The sequence below is a fragment of the Haliaeetus leucocephalus genome, unplaced genomic scaffold (genome assembly GCF_000737465.1).
Source record: "Haliaeetus leucocephalus isolate CR32 unplaced genomic scaffold, Haliaeetus_leucocephalus-4.0 Scaffold1000, whole genome shotgun sequence".
NCBI lineage: Eukaryota > Metazoa > Chordata > Aves > Accipitriformes > Accipitridae > Haliaeetus > Haliaeetus leucocephalus.
This window is the reverse complement of record NW_010973436.1, coordinates 3,195,644-3,213,751: the sequence shown is the minus strand read 5'-3', so window position 1 is coordinate 3,213,751 and position 18,108 is coordinate 3,195,644. Positions and strand designations below refer to the sequence as shown.

The following is an 18,108-nucleotide window of genomic DNA, read 5'->3' as shown; positions in this document are numbered from 1 at the left end:
AAAAGAAGTGTGACCAGCAGGTCGAGGGAGGTGATTCTTCCCCTCCACTCTGCTCTGGTGAGACCCCACCTGGAGTACTGCGTTCAGCTCTGGGGCCCCCAACATAAGAAGGACACAGACCTGTTGGATTGAGTCCAGAGGAGGGCCACAGAGATGATCAGATGGCTGGAGCACCTCTCCTATGAAGACAGGCTGAGAGTTGGGGTTGCTCAGCCTGGAGAAGAGAAGGCTCCAGGGAGGCCTTACAGCAGCCTTCCAGTACCTAAAGGGGGCCTACAAGAAAGCCAGGGAGGGACATTTTACAAGGGCATGTAGTGATAGGACAAGGGGTAATGGCTTTAAACTGAAAGAGACCATTAGATTAGGTGTAAGGAAGGAATTCTTCACTATGAGGGTGGTGAGGCACTGGCACAGGTTGCCCAGAGAAGTTGTGAATGCCCCATCCCTGGCAGTGTTCAAGACCAGGTTGGATGGGGCTTTGAGCAACCCGGTCTAGTGGAAGGTGTCCCTGCCCATGGCAGGGGGGTTGGAACTAGATGATCTTTGGTGCCCCTTCCAAGCCAAACCATTCTATGATTCTATGAAAAAGAATAGATTTAAGGTAATAAATCCCTTGTGCAGGATCTAGAGCTAAATATTAAAATAATAAATAAAACTATACATCCTAAATCTATCACCAAAGAGCTTTATAAACTAGGCAGACAAGTGGGGAGATATCAGAGCAGTCCAGGGGATTTATCTGTCCATTTTGAGTCTTCATGTGGCCCCTCTTACCATCATAACTGAGCACCTCACAGTCCTGGACACACTGACCCCCCCCATAACACAAAACCATGCACTGACATCTCTCTCCAGACAAATGAGGTGCAGAGAGCAAGTGACTTGTGTAAGATCTCATCTTTGCTCTTCCAAGACCATCAGACAGGCGCTGATGCCAGAGGGTTTGGGATCAGGCCAGAAACGTCCTGGTACTTCTCACAGATGGGTGGCTATGCGCGAGGAAACCTGAGAGCAACGAGGTGAGATGCAAGAGGAAAAAATGAGTTTGGGAAGCAATGAAATCCTCCTGCATCAAATGGCTTTATGGGATATTATAGCAGGGTTGTGTGGCAGCATTCCTGCCTGACTGATTGAAAGCTAAACACTGGCAGTATTTGCTGGAGACAAGGGGGAAAGAGCTGTTGCCCAAGCCTGTAAAGTGACTTTTCTCACCTAGCTCCATTGCAGCTAGTCAATACAATGTGTACACACTGTGCCACATGCTGGTCCTCACAAGGAACTTGCTGCTGTCACTACAGTCAATAACGCTCAATTTGGGCTAAACCCCTCCTTAAAAAATGTGGCAGTCACTAAGATGCTTCCCAGATCCCTGTGCATTTACTGCAGCTTATCACCAGGCAATGAATCGGTCCTAGCTATAAGACTTCCAGAGAGGTCAACATAGTTTTTCTCCCTGGAACCATGTGTATGTGTGTTGATGAAAAGGACATTACACGATAGGTTAATTTTTTTCCCCCTCCCTTTGCTAAAGAATTTGTGCAAAGCCCATTGACACTGGTTCTCATTTTAATTGACTTTTCCAGTATTTTTTGCGTGGTTATGATGGATGCAGCTGACGAGTCAGCAGATGGTGTTGGGAAGTGACAAATTAATTACCAAGAAAGGTCACTTTTTCAAAGCACTAAACTTTCCCATGTCTTGTCCCCTTTTACCTCAAAAATGTGGCTGGCTGGCAGGTTTCCCATCCATCTGCGATGAAGCTTTCTGCATTGGGAAGGACAACCTTTAAAATAAAAAGGGAAGATGAAAATTAATCATATCTGTATTAGCTGAATGCTGTCTGCCAGGCTCACCTCTTAATTATGCAAGAGTAGTCAAAAAGGAACGGAAATGGAGAGCTGAAAATAGGGGACCTCGCTCTAAGGCTTCTTCGGTAGAAGCACCAGAGTGGGTGGGAGCAACAGGCACCTTTTTGCTGTGGGTTTGTCCAGTCCATAAAAGCAGCTTTTGGCATGTCCTCATTGCCAATGCAAAATGAGGATAAATGAAAATAAAAATCACAGCTGGAAATCTCACTCCCTAGCATTATAATGCAAAAAATCCATCCTGCTGTAGTTCCTGTAACAATTTGCAATCTGCAGGCCCCCTGAAACTCTCCTGGTTTATGAAGCAAAATTGCAGCAGAGGTTAGAAGCTTAACAAAAATATGATGTACAAAATGGAGTTGCTTGCAGTTCTGCTCATACCTAAAGTTAAACGTTTGCCATAATTGGAGTAATTTTAACAGGAAACTGGCAGTAGTAGTAAAGTCCATTAAACCATGTATCAATTGCAATGTCAAGGAATCAAGGGAAAATGAGCTCCCTGTGCCAGCGACACTGAGCATTTGTCTCCATGTCCTGTACTTTTCCCTCCAAGTCGCTCTGTGCTCGGGGTATTTTGGCAAGTGGGTTGCATGAAAAACAGGAGATAGAAGCCAATATGAGTCTGAAGCTGAGTTTCAGCCCTAGGCTAAAGCAGCGGGCAGAGAGCACATGGGGAGAGTGTAAAGGACTGAAATCCTGCACTGCCGCTCTGCCTGACTCTTGGTCAGGCATTGGAGTGTCCCCCAGAAAAGCTTGCAATTTTGGGGTGACCGTCAGAGCCATAGCACTAGCCCTGACAGCCACGGTGGGCCAAATCACCCTCTATTCCCTCATATCTGACAATCTCCTTGGATGTGTCTGGCATATATGAGAAGGGAGGACATGGCTTTGGGCACGTCCAGTTTGCTCTCACAGCCCCACCGGACCCACAGCAGCCATCAGGCTTGGAAAAAATGTGTCCCTCAGCCCCAGTTCCCCTTCCCGTTGCTCATGGGAATATCTATCTCACCCTGCTCACTTTAAATTATTTTTGCTTGGAGTCAGATGGGTCAAAAACCTGGCGCATGCTCTGCTGAATTGAACATCTGCAGTCACACAGCTGAAGTTGACATGGGTAAGGAGTTCATTTTAGGCTCCCTGCTTTGGAAGTAGGAACAGAAAGCTCTTTCTCACAGCCCAGGCACCATCCTCCAGCTGCTGTCTCTGCATGGACACGTTACAGATTTAGCAGGCACTGCCGTCTGTGGCTGCTGAACGCTTCTAATGAATAAAGCACCAGTGGCAAATTTTAATGCAGTTTTCAAAATATTAACACTAGATAAATATTTGAAGAATCACAGGCTTAAAACACATGCTAATTTGCAGCATAAATATTTTAAGGGTGCAGACTTTCCCCTCCCGTCCCCGTGCTTGCCTGGCACCCACTTCAATTTCTCCCCACTGCTCAGCGGTGTAATTCACGGTAATTCGCGGCTGCGCAGCTGGGCTGGGTGAGAATCAATAGCAAGGATTTAACTCCTGCTGACTCCCAAAACCAGTTCACTCTTGTTCTAGCAGCAAATAATGATCTCTTAGATTAATGGGGAATTTGCCTTGTGCTGTTTCTCTCTCCTCCCACTCTGCCTGGTTCCTACAGCCAACCCAGAGACAGGAGGCTCTTCTTGCTGACAGCAGTGAGCTGTGGATAAGGTACAGGTCAGACATGGGGAAGGAGGTGAAGGTTTGGATGTGCAGCAGAGGGTAGGGATCATCCCACCACTTGCCTTTCAGAGACAGCGATCTCAGTTTTACCTACAAACGCAATGCTCTGTAGCTCTTCAGTATCAACATCTCCAAGAGACCCCAGAAGGAGCAGCATCTTTGCAGGAGACCTATCTCCAGCAGGATTGCACTGATTTACACCCTCAGCAACTCACTGAGCTCCTCTGGGTCTGCAACACACCTGCAAGAGCTTCCCACAAGCATTTAAAGCCTGATAAATGAGTGCTGCACCCTGTAACGCCAAAGCCTCTCTGGAAACCAGGCCTGAGGTGACCTGAAGTAGACACCCTGAAATTGGGAACACCTGGAAATTCTGCCTGCTGCCACAGTTTCTCGATGGAAGGACAAAAGAAAGAGGAAATCATGTTTCTGGACATAGCCTGGATGGATTTAGCTTCTCTACCAGTGGTGGAGGAGACAAGCACTGGCCAAAGTGTCCTATCCCAGAACAATTGTCTTCCTTTGGAATTAAAATAAATAAATAAATAAAATCCTCCTTTTTTATAAAACAGATTTCTGTGCTTATAAAAACTTTCTAGTCTCTCAAACAAGGAAGAAAATAAACAAGAGAAAAATGTTTCCTTGCTTTGTTTTTTCTTCATTTTTGGTCACTCCTTTGCCATTCTCTCCCCAGTCTGGAACGAGCGAAGAGAGAAAGGAGAGGAGGTGAGAAAACAAGATGGGATGCATCTCATCTGTTTCCATTTTGGTTTTCAAATCCAAACCACCGGGTTTTCACTTGAAGGCTCAGGAATATTTTTAGGAATGGTAGAAAAATGCAGTTTCATGCGCAGTGAGGGGCTGTGGCTGGCTCATCCCTTGCAGATGGCTGCTCTCCCTTCACACCCCGCCGCCCTGACCTCCCGGGTTGCTGCAGATGCAGGGCTTGGCTGGTGGTGACCCTGGGGCAGGTGAGGTGCCACAGCCAGAGATGGGAGACCCTGCCTGCATCTGATAATCCGAGTCCTGGGCTGAGGCTCTGAGGCAAGGAAATTACTTAGCATTTCAGAAAAGGAGCTCTCTACCCCACTCACAGGGAATATTTATTAGATTTGATGAAAGAGCAATTTAGCCTTTACACACACCAGGCACCCACTGACCTTTTATTTTCTTATTACCTCCTTTTACCCCCCCTACTGTTCCCATATCAAACAACAATATATCAGGTTAAGCATAGCAAGACGAAACACTAAGGCACCAAGAAGTGCGTTAAATCGCTGCTTTGCAGGGCCGCTTGCACTGTCAAATCAGCAGGAGGATGATGTATGATATTCTTGCTCACACAAGGGATGCAGAATTCAGTCCTGTGGTCACCGTTGCAGATGAAGTTTGCAGGTAAGCCCCGTCTCACTGCAGAAGGCAGCGGTTGTTTTGCTGAGAAGGAAAGAGGAGGTAAGAGCAGTCAGGATCCAACCACCAGCATTTGCAGTTGTTGTCCATGGAAATTATCTGTCCATGGGAGAACGGTAGCATGAAAAGGCATTGCTGTGCTCAATGCTGCCAGCTCCCAAGAGATTTCCTGATACAGTGGACTGGATTATGCTGGATGCCCAAGATTTATCAGTGCTTTCAATGGAGAGTCGCCCTTCTCATTCCAGAAACCCTCAGCAGTTAATAGCAGTTTATCTGCAACAGGGGAGAAGAGTTTGCTGCTGCTTTATCTCCTTTCAGGCTTTCAAGGCACCAATTCACTCTGCAAGGCAACAAGGAAACAGGGTCAGATACCTTCAGGGTGAAAAAAGAGACAGCGCACATGGCAAGTCAATGTGCTCACTAGTGAGTGTTTCTCGTGGGAGAAACCTGGTCATCAGTGAAACGGCGACATATGCATCCCAGCTGGGACATGGGGCCGGGAAAACCAAATGGAAAACTCTGACAACAGCAGAAGGATCTGCAGAGATATTTGGGCCTGTCCAGCCAAGTCTGATTCCAGCACAGGACTCAAATTTCATAAAATTCCTATTTAATCCATGGATATTTTTCTTAGGTGATGAATAGCAACCTCAGTGAAAGCCTCTGAACCACAAAAGGCTTTAGAGAGCTAAACAATAAAGATTGGGAATTAAGCAGAATGAATATTAATGAAAGAAGTGGAAAAATCAATAATTTTTCCTGACAATCCTGCCATTGCTTTGCTCACCTGCGTGGGGCTGTTGCATTTACCTTTTCTCTTGTGCCATGCGGGGTGTAGGAGCTCCTGGGCAGGACCACTTGCTCAGAGGGTTCGTGCAGAGATGCAACTGCTGCACGAGCAATGCAGAGGCTGGAGGGAGCACACGTTGTATGTGGAGAGGAAAAAGAGGCAGCAAACGGGAAGGGAGCAGGAACTGCATAAGAAAAGGGTTGTTGTATTGACGTGGGATTCAACATGCAATAGGAATCAGTGCAAACCCCTCCACTGGTTTCAGTGGCTGCAGGTCAAGAACGAAGCAGCACAGCCCAGAGCCAGCATCGTTATGTAAAGGGATGGGGAGAAGCCTGGGGTGGGCTGGATGGAAGAAATGAATCCAATTACAGGATGAAGGGCAAAGGGAGAGAAAGGACACGTTTGGTCTGGAGCAAATCCCTATAAGGTTTTAAAGCAGGGACAGCAAGAAGCAGACAAAAATTAATTGCGGTACAGGACACCCAGCCACCACCAAGAGGAACAAGGGCTTCAAAATGGGGCAAAAGACAGGGGATAGGGCTATTCAGCTGGCTGAGAGTATGGCCAGGGCAGCATCATGAGGGATTCTTCCCTGGACACCCAAAAGTACCACCACGACACGGCTTTTCTGGGAGCTGGAACACCAGGTTGGCTGTTCATGGTCCCATAGCGACATTGAAGCAAGGAGCCAGCCCAGCCAGGCACCAGGGAGCAGCCCTGCTGGAAAGCAGAAAACAAGCAAGAAACCCCCAAATTTCCTCTGTACTCTTTCCCAAAAGATTATAATCCAGCTGGCCATGTCACAGCAGTCTCCAGGCTTCCACAGAGAAAACCAAGGGCTCCACACTAGAAACAAAAAGAAATTGACCCAGTTATGACAAAACGAAACAGCATGTATAAAGCATCGCAGCAGAGGGCTACAAACATCCACAATAAGGCCCTCAGGAATAACAGGGTTCAACTTCAAATGAGATTTACAAATTAAAAATAAAAGAGCTGGATTATTCCTATTTGCCTAAACCCCCTTTTCTGACTGCTCAGCCATTCTCAAAGCTGGGCCACGGCAGGGGCTGCTGGACACTGCAGAACAAAGGTGGTGGTGCTACGCTCTTGCAACCCTCTGAAATTAAATGAAAGCCTTTCTTTTGCCTCTCCAATTTTGCAATTAAGCACCTGCCACTACTTGGGCAAAGCAGAGCTTGGAGAGAAGAGCTGGACATAGATCCCTGACTCCCAGCTCTCCCTGTTAACTCCTGCCTAACACCTACCTGGCTCAAATAGCCCATAAACCAGAACAAAATCCAGCAAGGGATTGACTGCAGTTTGCAGGACAGGAAGATCTCACAGGAGCAGACAGCTTCTTCTCCCTTGCTTTGGCCATCACCCTCATCAGAGGATGGCTTGCTCCCTTGCACAGCTGCTCACATACAGAGAAGTGTGCTTGTGCTGCTTGGATTTGCGGGGCTGTGCTGGCTGCTCGTCCCGTGGTGCTGCGTGGCTGGTGAGACTGTCTTGCAAACCTGCCTACTCTGCTACAGCCCTGGTTTATCACCTAGTTAGAAGTGTTGACAGCACCACACGGAGCGGTGCAGGTTCACAGCTGAGCCAGGATTGCTCAGCTCCTTGGCAAGAAAATGACAGGTCCCAAAGACTTTCTATCTCTCCAAGGAAATCCTACAGTGATTGTAGAGATGTTACCTGGATCAACAGCAGGAGCAATAGCCTAGGAGGTGACAGGGGCCTGCTTGCTTGCAAATACCATGCACATGAGATGAGGTTGGCAGTGGTGAAGCTCTCCCCAATTTTCAGCTGCCTTCTGGCCCTGGTGTATCCACCCCCTGCGAGGCTGTGCTGGTGGGGAGAGCCTGGAGGAGGAGTTGTGATGGGAAACCTGCACGGAAAACAGGAGGTGGGGTTCCTCCTGCCCAAACCTTGTGGGTGCAGCCCTTTGGGGAGCTATGAGCAAGGCAGGAGACAGGCTTCTGTGCACTCTCATTTTTGGGGACAGAAGCAAGGACATGGTACAAAGAACCTCCCCCTGCACGACCAGATCCTTGTCCTGGATGAACACAACCGTGCAAGCCCAGAGGAGCAGCAGGCAGCCAGCCCCAGCATTGTGGATGCCGACAGAGGGCACGGCTGCCTCCTCGGAGCCGCCAGCCATGGCCGAGTTAATCCCTGCTGGGGGAGGAACAGGCCCACCGAACCAAATTGTAAATACATCTGTGTCCTCCTTCTCCCTGCCACACATTTAAATCTATTTGATCCACTCTAATGGATTGATCTACAAGTTTGTGCACACACATCCTGCTTTGGATGGGGCAGCTGGCAGCGCCTCGCCCATCACGACCTGTCAGCTCCACTCAGCCTCACCTCCGCCGGGGAACGAATCCAATTACAGGATAAAGGGTTTTCTTCCCCTCCATATGGTCTCTATAGCACTCCAGCTTTATCTTTCTTTAACCCGTTTCCTGGTGAGGGAGCTCACAAGCCCGGCGTAAGCGGCTCAGCGCAGCGGCCACGCGTGGCTGCTATCTGATATGGGGAAACGAGGTCTTCCCAGGGCAGCTGGGGGTACCGGGAGGCACTGTAATATTCGCACCTTCCTCCCTCTTCTCCTGTCCACCAGGGAGGAACAAGCCCCTCCAGAAGGGAGATTCAGGGCAGCACGTTACAAAACCAGCCAAAAGCACAAAAGCGAGCTCAGCACCGTTTTGCATTCAGCATCGGTGCTCATGGCCAAGGTTTAAGGTCCTGTGCATTAGTCCATCACCAGAATTTAGGCACAGATGTTTGCTTCATGACTGATTTCTACTGCTTTTGTGTTTCTCTACACCTTACTCTGCAAGTCATTCCCTGTGTGCCCTTGGGCAAGTCGCTCCTGTGCCTTTGCCCAAGCAGCAACGACGTGCCTTGCACAGGGGTGGGGAGAGGCACCCCAAAGGGCTCCCAGCTGCTACCGCTCCGGGAAACCCACCTCCCTCGGCACATCCACGTGGTTTGCTCTGCCTGTCGCTCGAGCCCAGTGAACCAACCGTATCAGCTCAGTGCAAGTTAGTTATTTGATTATAATTATCATTTCTTGCTTTACACAGGACATGAAAGCCCAGAGCAGCTCATGCAATATGCTGACAAACAATGAATAAGAGACAATCTCATCTCAAAGAGCTTAGCAAAGCAGAAAAAAGCCTGCAAGAAGGAAGAAACCCCTTCTTTTTCCTAAGGACAAACACAAACAAAGCAAGCCTCTCCTCTTGCATTAAACAGGGCCTGAATTTTGCTATCGCCTTCTTTGTTGTAGAGTCAGCACAGAAGACAATTGAGAGCTCTCTGGGAGAGAGCCTATAAAGTTCCCCTGCTAAGAGACACCAAATTAAAGGCATCACTTTCCATTTCTGCGACAGAGATGAAGAGGGAACTGAGGTTGCATTCAGGACACGTCGTGGAGGCACCAGCTATCCTCTCCGGTGTCATTTTCCTACGCTGAGTTTATGCGAGGCCTTCAGCATCGCTCCGGCTGTCGCTGACCTGCAGAGAGCTCTAAATCCACCAGCCTCGAGGTCGGCTGAAACAGTGGCCTCAGCTCACAGGGGGAGAAAGCTGAGTCCATGAGGACAGCTGGGAAGGGACAGCCCCTTGTTAGCACAACAGAGGTGACTCGGGCTTACCTGCTCCATATTCAGCTCCCAAAAAGGGGAAAGGTCCTGGTCCAGATCTAGTTGAAGGTCAGGTGAAAGTCCTCTTGGTCCAGTTGTTGGCAGTTCTTGGTACGAAAGATTTCTGGGTACCACATACGAAGCCGAATCTGCACCATACCTTAGCTGAAAGAGTGGAGGGAGTCCACTGATCCAGGAGAAAAACTGTGGAAAAAATACCGCTGATCCTTTCCCCCACCACCCAAAACAGACTGTTATTTCACCTCTTCTCCCCACAGCTGTGCTTCGTTTGTACAACTCTGTACTCTTTAGAGGACGGAACACCACAAAGATGTGGCAAAAGTCTCACGGAGATGGGAGGTGAAAATTACTTTCTGGGAGATGAAAATTAACTTTCCCATGAGATAACCGTGTTTGTATACAAAACCTTGGAGAAGCACCAAAGCTTTCAGATGCTGCTGGCACTGACAGCGAGGTCCAAGTCTTTTGAAGGTGGACCATCATAGTGAAATCTTTTAGCTGAAAAGAGCTGCTTTCTACCATGGAAGCTGGGAGGAACACACTGGAATTGAGATGCACATCTGTTTATGTGTATTCGCATATCTGGGTTCTCCTTTAATATTCAACTAATTCTGCAAAAATGTTCCCAACTTTTGTACATCCAGAAGCCTGACTATGGCCAGGAGAGGCATGAAATACCTCCAGGGCAAGCTTTATGAGAAGTAAGGCCATGGGACTTCTCCACAAGAAACTCTTCCCCCCAAGGAAGACCTAGACTGGGAACTTCATGACTGGTAGATACACAGGACATGCAGTGAGATACTTCTGAGAGGCACAGACATCCCATGGGGAGTCCTTGTCCCAGGGCACCCGAGGCTGATGTGACCCACTTACTCTCACCGTGTCCTAGTTCTGCTCCTCTTGGATCTCTGCAGACAGATCAGCAGGGCAGCAATTAGGACATCATTCATCCCACCCACACCCTTTAGCCTTCCGCTCCTGTCATCTAGCTCTGAGACACTCCAGTCTTGCAGAAGACCTCATTCATCCAGCAAGACAGCACTAACTTTTTCCATCCACCTTGTCTTGGCAGAGGGCAGTGGTGAGAAAGAGGCTAACAGATTACCGCATTAACAGATCAGGGCCATTAACGCCACCAGATGTCAGAGATTAATGGAAGAGCTTCACTAAGGCGCCTTAGGCAGGTCTCCTGGAGAAGGAGCTCCCGTGACCCAGAAGGAAGAAATGGGGAAAGAGCTTGGATAAGATGGAGCATTGGTGCTCCAGACTGGCACCAACCCTGCTGAGAAGGGTTTCACAGTCTCATGTGTGCTGGGATGGGGATCCCACACCCCATAATGAGTGCTAGGAGACTGGGAGAAGCTTCTTTCCATCCTGCTTGCTCTCCCAGTGTGGCTACAGGCTGGTGCTGGTTTCTCTGCTCTGTCTCTGGAGGGAATTCAGGACATCAGCATTGCTGAGGCTTTACCTTCCCTCCCCAGGGGCACTCAGGTCCTGCTTCTCCAGCAAGTAGCGGCAATTGGTCAAGCTGGTTTTAGAGCTGTGGCTAAGGACCCTCCCTAAACCGCGCCAATCCTTGCAAAGATGCAACCCAGATTGGTGTCCCACTTGCTGGGATGGGGAGGAGGCTCAGGTGGGAAATGATCACCAGCAGCTCCCTGGGAGACAGGGAATCGTGGGGCTGATTGTGCCACATCCATCCCTGCTGGATGGTGTACTCCCTGCCAGAAATCCTTGGAGGATCAGCTGAATAACATATATCCTTTAGCCCAGAGAGGAGGAAAGGCAGAGGAGGAAATTCAGTCTTTTGCACTCTAGCACAACCAGTGTGCATGATTCAGGGTGTAATACAGACCCGCCCCCAAAATGCTGTGTTTACCAAGATTGCAGCCTTTGGGATGGGAAGCAGTTTCCCCTCCTACTTTTGCCCAGCTCCATGCACAGAGATGACCCTTGGCCACGTTAGCAGAGCCTGGTTTTGCTCTGTGATGGGGACATGTATCCGTATTGAACCAAGCACCCAAGCACAGAGCAGCCAAACAGCCAGCGCTGAGCCAACTGCTCAGACCTGCAGAGCTCAGTCCAGTCTTCCCCTAGTGACGTCCCCAAGGTCAGTGGGGCAGATCTGGGCACTCCCCAATTCCCAAACACTCCCATGGAGTCCTTCAGCCACCCAGGGACACCCCAAAGGCTGTGACCTGCTGTGGACCCAAGCACGGACCCATTTCCCCATCAATCGCCCAAAGCAGCCGCTCTCCAACTCACCACCGCTCCTCCTGCCTTTGCCCCTCTTCCAAAGTGCTCCCTACCCCATCCCTTCCTCCCCCCAACTCCTTAAACAATATTAAACACTTAATGGCAATTAATACGCTTTAATGCAGGTTTTGGGGCCAACTGGCTGCTTAGAGGGTGCTTAAACCATCAACCCCTCTCAATCCCGTTGCCCTTGTCATACAAAGTTAGCCGAGCCCCTAATCCAGCCTCCCCCCGCGCTCCCTCGAGGAGGCCGAAGGGTATAAAACCTCCCCTGGCACGCGGGCACCGCCAGCCCTTGAGGCGGAGCAGGGGCAGCGCACCACCTCCCGTCCCCTCAGGATTTACTGTTGTTCTTATTAATTAATTCTTTTTTTTTGAGGGGGGAGGATCTTTTAGTTGGGTATTTTTCAACATTGGGGGGGTGGGGCTTCCTTTTTTTTATTTTAATTGGCGTTGAAGCAAAATTAATTACAAAACCAGAGCATTTGATTTTTAAAAAAAACCCTTAAAAGCAAAGCAGCTGCCATAACATTGGCAGGATGAATGGGACGGAAGGTATCAATTTTTACGTGCCTATGTCCAACAAGACAGGGGTGGTGCGAAGCCCCTTCGAGTACCCTCAGTACTACCTAGCCGAGCCCTGGAAATACCGCGTCGTGTGTTGCTACATCTTCTTCCTCATCTCCACCGGTTTGCCCATCAACCTCCTCACCCTCCTGGTCACCTTCAAACACAAGAAGCTCCGGCAGCCGCTCAACTACATCTTGGTCAACTTGGCGGTGGCTGACCTCTTCATGGCCTGTTTTGGCTTCACAGTCACCTTCTACACTGCCTGGAATGGCTACTTCGTCTTCGGCCCTGTCGGCTGTGCCGTGGAGGGCTTCTTTGCCACGCTAGGAGGTAAGGGCTGTGTGGTGGGAGCTTGGGTCTAAGGGCCAGGCTTGGCAGTGGGTTATCTTGCTTCTTCAGGGCTTTAGGAGCCCAGGTCCACCCCTTCATCATGCTATCGGAATGGTTGCGATGCCTGCAGCATCCCTTCCATGCAGAAAGCCATCTCCCACGCCGCTGCGGTGTCGTGGCTCGTTGCATGGGGCAGAGCTCGCCATGCAAGGCGCTGCTTCCCTGCAGCTTGAAGGTGGGGATAAAGAGAGAGATTTATGCAAGTTTGATCTTGATGCCAAGAAGCACCCATCGCACAACTAGCAGGGCAGCTGCAAGGAAATGAACGCCAGGAATGGATCCTTGTTTGCAGGATCAAGCCTGGGGTCATCTGGTCACGCTGCCCAGTGTGCATGCAGGGGGTCTCACACTGAAGTTGCACGGTTAGCAGAGACCTGCTGGGGATGATCACACCATGTCCTTGAATCAATGTCAGTCATCTTTGCCAAAAGCCTTTTCCTGGGAAAGCGTGAAGTATTTGGGAGGGTTCATGGAGAGAAGAGACATCCTTTGGGAGAGAGACCACTTGGGAGGGGGACCTTGCAAAAGGGGTACAGGCATGGAGAGGAAAAGTTCAAGACAAGAAGAGGGGTCACAGCTGATCTAGGGGCAAAAGGAAGATGTAGCAGCTCTTAACCAGAAAAGCAGAGCAGCAGCATGGAGGGGAAGGAGGATTCAGGGTTGCACAGAGCTAGGGAAACCAGGCCCAGGCTTTGCAGCAGTTGCTCAGCTCTTGTCCCAGTTGCACCCAATTTGGGTGCCCTTGGGAGCTTCCTTATTTCATTTCTCAGGGAGATGAGAGCCGCTAACACTTCGCCCTGCAGAAAGCCCCCGTGCAAAACAGGGAAAATTCATTTTGCACCCCGTGCCCACGCAGCCAGCCAGGCCCACACAACACCTCGTGATGGATCTGACAACTGCTAATCCTTGCTGCAGAGATCCATAACCACTGCGAGGACTTCACTTCTTTTCCCCTAAATGGGGCAATTTTCCAGAATGATGCCGATTTAAAAAAAAAAAAAATTAAAAAAAAATGTATATTTTGGAAGGCAAAAGCAAAGCTAAATGTCCTGATACAAGCCAAGGACAGACTTGGTCTTGCAGTCAGAAGATCATATGGTTCTGCACCATTTCTGATCAAGTGAGCCTGTGGGCTTTCAGGCAGCATTATTTGCCCTTCCAATGGTTGTATCTAGTAAAGAAGAAAGAGGCTCCTGTTCACAGGGAAGAAAGTTTGATGGGAAGCAGTCACTGTGCGAGCAGCAGGTCTCCAGCGAATCCTAGCACAGGGTGTAGTTATCAGCAGATTATCACAGCTGGGGGCATTAGCAGGCTTACAGCACCGACTAAACGCTCCCAATCCCCTGAAGTTTAATTATCCCTTATAAATACATGTGCACGCATGCCCACCCACACAGCCTCCCCTGTACACCTCCCCCTGATCTAGCACTGGCGGAAGACTCCTGAAATACACATTTAAAGGCATCAACAGGTTTGGACACATCTGGTATCTTTACCAGAAATTGTACTTCCTTGCGCCCAGGTGGAATTCACCCCCTTGATTTTTAGATTATTAAAACCCCCATGATGGTTCCCGTTCTCCATCACCAGCATCCCGCTGTGGCACAGATGCTCCGCTCCACTCCCAGACCTTTTGCACGTTATGGCCAGGAGATTCTCAGCTATTAAGTAGGATGCTGGTTAACCCTTGCTCATCCAACTCCTCAGTTCCCTCTGCTCTTCACTGCAACCATGAGACCATGAAGGGAAGAGATCAAGCCCAGAGAAGCTCTTACCACCACCGTACGCTCTCTCTTTCTCTCCATCCCACAGGCCAAGTCGCCCTGTGGTCCCTGGTCGTCTTGGCCATAGAGCGCTACATCGTCGTCTGCAAACCCATGGGAAATTTCCGCTTCTCTGCAACCCATGCCATGATGGGCATCGCTTTTACCTGGATAATGGCCTTTTCCTGTGCCGCTCCACCCCTCTTTGGCTGGTCCAGGTGAGTCAAAGGATGCTCAGCAGCAGCCCCAGCTGCTGTGCAAACACCCCAGTGGGAAAGGACATGAAACTCGAGCTGAGAGAGGCAATGGGGCGAGTCAGAACAGAAATGGGACCTCAGCTGTCAGTCCCACAATGGCTTAGTGTCCCCTAGCCAAAGACAGCCACAGGCTCAGCATCTCCAGCTGCAATAGTCCTTTATGTTCTGCAGAGAAAGAGGGGCTTCAACAGGCACGGCTCGTCTCACCCATGCTGTGAAGAGCCCATTTCTCTCTGCAGACCATAAAGAGCATTTGGACAACCAGGCCAGCAGGCAAGGCTGCTCAGGGGAGGCAAACCTGGCCTTACTGATGCGCTCTCACCCCAGAATTGCTCCTGGGAGCCCTGCAGCACCTTTCCCAGCACCCCTGCCCGACTCTCCCCGCAAGCCCATCTGTCCTGCTCCTGACACCGCAGCACATTTCAGCTCCCCGCAACAAATGCCCCACTCGGATGCAGCAGCCCCTCAGTCCCCTTCCCTGCTCCAGCCTTACTGCTCCTGAGCACCGACCAGCACCGTGCAGCCAGCTGCAGCCACACGCTGCAATTCACCTCTGCGTGGAGCAAGGGACAGAGCCTGAGGGGTGAGGGACTGAAGGCTCAGGATTCAGGGGTGAAAACAGAAGCAACGCTGGCTGCTCAAGCCACAGGCTACTCACTAGGCTACAGTGAATGTGGCCTCCAGGCAGCTGAAGCCCATCTCTGGCTCTTGCACGCACCCACATCCCTGGCCAGGAGCCGAAGCAGCAGCCAAAGGCCACCTGGAGCATAAGGGAGGAAGCTGAGGAGATGGAGGCGATTTCTCTAAAGCTGCAGCTCCGGCCCCTCCTGACACCCCACTGCAGATCTGCCCTGTGGGGTCATAGCAAGCCCCTACCAGCCCTTTGAGCACATGCAGGAGGTGGCTTGGGGCAGCAAAGTCCCTTTACCATCCACCTGCGGTGAGGCATAGCCAGATGGTCCCTGTCTAGCCTTGAATTGGGATCCCTGCCCACGCAGCCGGTCCTTGGCTCTGAAGCAGACCTGAGCTGCATTCCTTTGAGCCAGCCCCCCTCCAGACACAGGCTGTGCATCCCTTCACCCCCATGTAGCAGCGTGGACAAAGCCCTCAAGAGCTTGGACGCACCAAGCTGGTGGCTCTCATCCCTGCTCGGCATCCCTCCATCCGCAGAGGGAGACCAGGTGGCTCCCGGCAGGCAAGTGCTCAGCCACGTAGGAAGGAAATAAATAGCCCATTCCCCGTGGGAGGGAGCGAGTGTCACAACAAACCGATGCTGCGCGCCCAAGTGCAATATGTCGGCACGGCTTGTGCCGGCCCCAAAGGAGCCGCGTGCTGCAGAGCTAGCGAGGCCGGGTGCATGGGATGCAGAGGAGAAGCCAGGGAGGAGCTCACCCAAAACACACATGCCACTCTTCGAGCATCCCCCATTGAGAATTTGGTCCCTAGGTTGAGCCCCTCCTGTTGCCCCCAGGGAGGGTCCTGGTGAAGATCCTAACCTTTCTCACTGGCAGATACATGCCGGAGGGGATGCAGTGTTCCTGCGGCCCCGACTACTACACCCACAACCCTGACTACCACAACGAGTCCTACGTACTCTACATGTTTGTCATCCACTTCATCATCCCGGTCGTGGTCATTTTCTTCTCCTATGGGCGACTCATTTGCAAAGTCCGAGAGGTAACGTTGGGAGGGGATGAACGGGGACAGGGTGGGCAGCTCAGGCAAGGGAGGGGAGATGGTCCGGGGGTGGAAAGCTGCAGGGTGCCCCTCACCACCCGCGCTGCCCGCAGGCAGCTGCCCAGCAGCAGGAGTCGGCCACGACCCAGAAGGCCGAGAAGGAGGTGACGCGGATGGTGATCCTCATGGTGCTGGGGTTCATGCTGGCCTGGACGCCCTACGCCGTGGTGGCATTCTGGATCTTCACCAACAAGGGAGCGGATTTCACCGCCACGCTCATGTCAGTGCCTGCCTTCTTCTCCAAGAGCTCCTCCCTGTACAACCCCATCATCTACGTCCTCATGAACAAACAGGTGAGATGCCCCACGTCATGCAGGGTGAGCCTCTGCCCTTGGCTTACCAGCACGTCTGGGGTCACCGCAGGCACCTTGCTCTTTCCCAGAAGTGGGTGAATCTCAGCCTGGTGGGAGCAGCAAGCTCAGGGACTGTTGGGGGCTCTTGGTCCTGCAACATGTCCCCGCTGGCCCCCGATACCATCGTTTTCCATTTCTCTCCCCCCTTCAGTTCCGTAATTGCATGATCACCACAATCTGCTGTGGCAAGAACCCCTTTGGAGATGAAGACGCCTCCTCTGCCGTATCCCAGAGCAAGACCGAGGTCTCATCCGTCTCCTCCAGCCAAGTGTCACCTGCATAGACCATGGACAGTTTGAACTGGCATGACCTGCCGAGCTCGGGGACCAAGACAGACACCCACACACCCACAGTCTCATTTCACGCAGTCACTCCCTTGTGCACCGACACCTCCCCCTGCACAAGCAATTCGCTGTGCACATACTGCAGTAGCTTCCCCCCCCATGTGCAGACCCCCAGCCCCAGGCACGCTCACTGGGACACCCCTGCACCCACTGGTGCAAACACAGCACTCTGAGCTCTTCCACTCTGACACAGCCCCTTGCAGGGGAGCCCAGGACCCTTCCCCAGCTCCCAGGAGCTGGTCAGCTTTTGGGGACCTGTCCCAAGCACCAGCAAAACCCCCTGCTTTGTTCACATCACGTTAAAAGGGCAGCAGCCAGTGCGAAACCCCAAACTGGAATATTTTCCTCCCTTCTGCCCTGAAACACGCTCCCTGCTAGCATCCCCTTTCCCTGGTGCTCAAGGGAGTGTCACAGAAGCATTCAGCCCTCATTTGCAAAAATTAAGTACACTAAGAAAGCACCATTGCAAAAACCCCAGAAGCATGAACCCGTGGCTGGAGCGGTCCCAGCTGCCCCTTGCCAGCACCCGAGCCTGGGGCTCGCCAGAGCTGCGCACCCCGCTGCCGGCACAGCCGATGGAAATCAATACCCGTAGTCTTTATAATTCAATATAACAGATGGAGCTGTGAGCGGGCTTTGCTTCAAGCCTGACTCCCTGTATCCCCAAGACAACATTGTAGATATATTTTTTTTGTCTTGGAACCTGTAAATATTTGCTCACATACTTTGAAGTCTCTATCTTTCTCAGCCCTTCCCATTCTCCTCCTCCTCCTGACTCCAAGGCAGAGAAACCGTCTTTCACCTTCGCTCCTGCTGGCCAGACACGCACAGCCAACCTTGGAGGGTGGGACAGGTACCCGAGCGCTTTCCTGTACATATTTTATAAATAATATCGTGTCAGCACAAGGACTTCTACACTCAAGAAGTAGGGATTAAAAAATAAGAAATAAACAGAAGCAGCACAGAGAAAAATACAGATGCCCAGTCCT

The 18,108-nt window shown here is 51.0% G+C and overlaps 1 protein-coding gene across 1 annotated transcript; it reads left to right on the top strand.

Annotated features, from left to right (window-relative positions):
- The first annotated feature begins 12,137 nt into the window (after positions 1–12,137).
- On the top strand, positions 12,138–17,175 carry LOC104842377 (green-sensitive opsin). Its single transcript, XM_010584680.1, has 5 exons — positions 12,138–12,605; positions 14,478–14,646; positions 16,197–16,362; positions 16,476–16,715; positions 16,927–17,175. The coding sequence occupies exons 1-5, from the start codon at positions 12,245–12,247 to the stop codon at positions 17,056–17,058; spliced, it is 1,068 nt and encodes a 355-aa protein (XP_010582982.1). The 5' UTR covers positions 12,138–12,244; the 3' UTR covers positions 17,059–17,175.
- Positions 17,176–18,108: the final 933 nt, after the last annotated feature.